Source organism: Benincasa hispida, chromosome 4 (genome assembly GCF_027475165.1).
Source record: "Benincasa hispida cultivar pf3 chromosome 4, pf3_genome.v1.1, whole genome shotgun sequence".
Classification (NCBI taxonomy): Eukaryota; Viridiplantae; Streptophyta; class Magnoliopsida; order Cucurbitales; family Cucurbitaceae; genus Benincasa; species Benincasa hispida.
The window spans coordinates 12,892,184-12,894,393 of record NC_143481.1 but is presented as its reverse complement, the minus strand read 5'-3'; the positions used below and the strand labels follow the sequence as shown (position 1 = coordinate 12,894,393).

General features: G+C 38.4%; 1 protein-coding gene across 1 annotated transcript in view; it reads right to left on the bottom strand.

Moving 5' to 3' along the window:
- Positions 1-334: 334 nt before the first annotated feature.
- LOC150036493 (protein Ycf2-like) overlaps positions 335-2,210 on the bottom strand; it is a 1,912-nt gene continuing 36 nt past the window's right edge. Inside the window, exons 1-2 of the mRNA XM_090313145.1 lie at positions 2,145-2,210; positions 335-1,912 (exon numbers count right to left, since the gene is read on the bottom strand). The exon at positions 2,145-2,210 is cut by the window's right edge and continues 36 nt beyond it. Coding sequence (XP_090169271.1) covers positions 335-1,912; positions 2,145-2,210 — 1,644 coding nt within the window. The remainder of the gene's footprint in view (positions 1,913-2,144) is intronic.

Below are 2,210 nucleotides of genomic sequence, written 5' to 3'. Positions count from 1 at the left end.
ATAACAAAGTTTTCGTGTTGTTGATTCCTACGGATTGGATCAAAAACAATTCTTGAATGAGGTATTCAACTCCAGGGATGAATCGAAAAAGAAATATTTATTGGTTCTACCTCCTATTTTTTATGAAGAGAATGAATCTTTTTATCGAAGGATCAGAAAAAAATGGGTCCGGACCTCCCCCGGGAATGATTTGGAAGATCCAAAACAAAAAATAGTGGTATTTGCTAGCAACAACATAATGGAGGCAGTCAATCAATATAGATTGATCCGAAATCTGATTCAAATCCAATATAACACCTATGGGTACATAAGAAATGTATTGAATCGATTCTTTTTAATGAATAGATCCGATCGTAACTTGGAATATGGAATTCAAAGGGATCAAATAGGAAATGATACTCTGAATCATAGAACTATCCTCCTCTATCTGTTGCGAGTCGAGGACTCCTTCTCCTTCCCCTTCTTCAAACTCCGATTCATATTGTTCATAGAGAAATCTCTGATCAACGATAGAACAAGATCCATTTTGTATCATATCTAAGGGATTCCTGGGTTCGGGCCGAAGAAGCAATGTCACTCGATCATTATCAAATCGACTGCAATCTTTTTCTGTCCGTGAGGATCCCAACAGAGCGCCTTCTACTTCTAATAGGCCATGAACTAGATCAGAATCATTCTCAACGAGTCCATAAGAAGTGATCCCATTTTTTTCATCGGGTCCGGGTAGAGACCAAAGGTCTTGAACGACCGATCCGGCAGAACAACTCAAAAGATAAAGAAGTATCGTTAATTTCTTCATGCTCGTTCCAAGTTCGAAGTACCATTTGTACAAATAAGAACCCCCTTCGTTACATGATTTCTTCTTCATATAGATAGATATAGGATCTATGGAGCAATTACTTAGAAGTACATTTTGTGCAACAGCCCTTCCTATCTGATAGAAAAGGATCCCATGATCCTGAACCGATCTTACCTGGGATCGCAAATCCCAAGTTTGTCTATGAAGAGCAGATCTAATTATATTAGTGTCTATAATTGATTTCTTCTGCGTAATACTAATCGATAGGGCCTCATTGGTAAGTGCTACAAGATCTCGTACATTGGAACCCATGGTTATGGAACCGAATCCATTAGTATGGAACATTTTCTTTTCCAAGTGAAATCCCCTAGTATATGAAAGAGTGAAAAAGTGCTTTCGTTGTTGTGGAATAAGAAGCCTTCGTATTTTAATGCATGTATTTAATTTATTCGAAGCTATTAGAGCGGGATCCACTTTTTGGGGAATATGGGTCGAAGCAATAACAAGAATATTTCTAGTGGAACATCTTTCACAATCCCTGGAGAGATAGTTCACTAATAGACCAAGGGATAAGTAATTCGACTCATTCACATCTAGATCATGAATGTTTGGAATCCATATTATGCAAGGAGACATTGCTTTTGCTAATTCGATTTGAAGGGTGCTATAAAATCGGTCTATTTCCGGCATCATATCCATAGTTAGCGTATTCATCATAGTTAGAAGCTCCAGCTCCGTATCAAGGTCACGGTCGATATTGTCACTATCATCAATATCGCCACTATCATCAATATCGTCACTATCATCAATAAGAAAACCCGTAGGCTTGTTATCCAGGAACTTGTTCAGAAATACTGTAATGAAAGGAAGATAGGAGTTTGTCGCTAGGTATTTGACCAAATAGGATCGTCCAGTTCCTATAGAACCTATCACTAAAATACCCCTAGAGGGGGATAGGGCTAAGCGGAGCGAAAAGGGTTTTCCATGAGATGGGAAATGAAAACTATTAGCCCCACACGAGGTTTGTGAATAAGTGATTGTCTGATAATGAGCAAGGAATGTCCGTCTTTGGGTTCCAATGTACGAGATCTTGTAGCACTTACCAGTGAGGCCCTATCGATTAGTATTACGCAGAAGAAATCAATTATAGACACTAATATAATTAGATCTGCTTTTCATAGACAAACTTGGGATTTGCGATCCCAGGTAAGATCGGTTCAGGATCATGGGATCCTTTTCTATCAGATAGGAAGGGCTGTTGCACAAAATGTACTTCTAAGTAATTGCTCCATAGATCCTATATCTATCTATATGAAGAAGAAATCATGTAATATTGAATAGTTACAGGCAAACGATTTGCATGGGATAAAGTAATCATGAAACCCTGACCAATGTACCTTGCAGCTCGTAC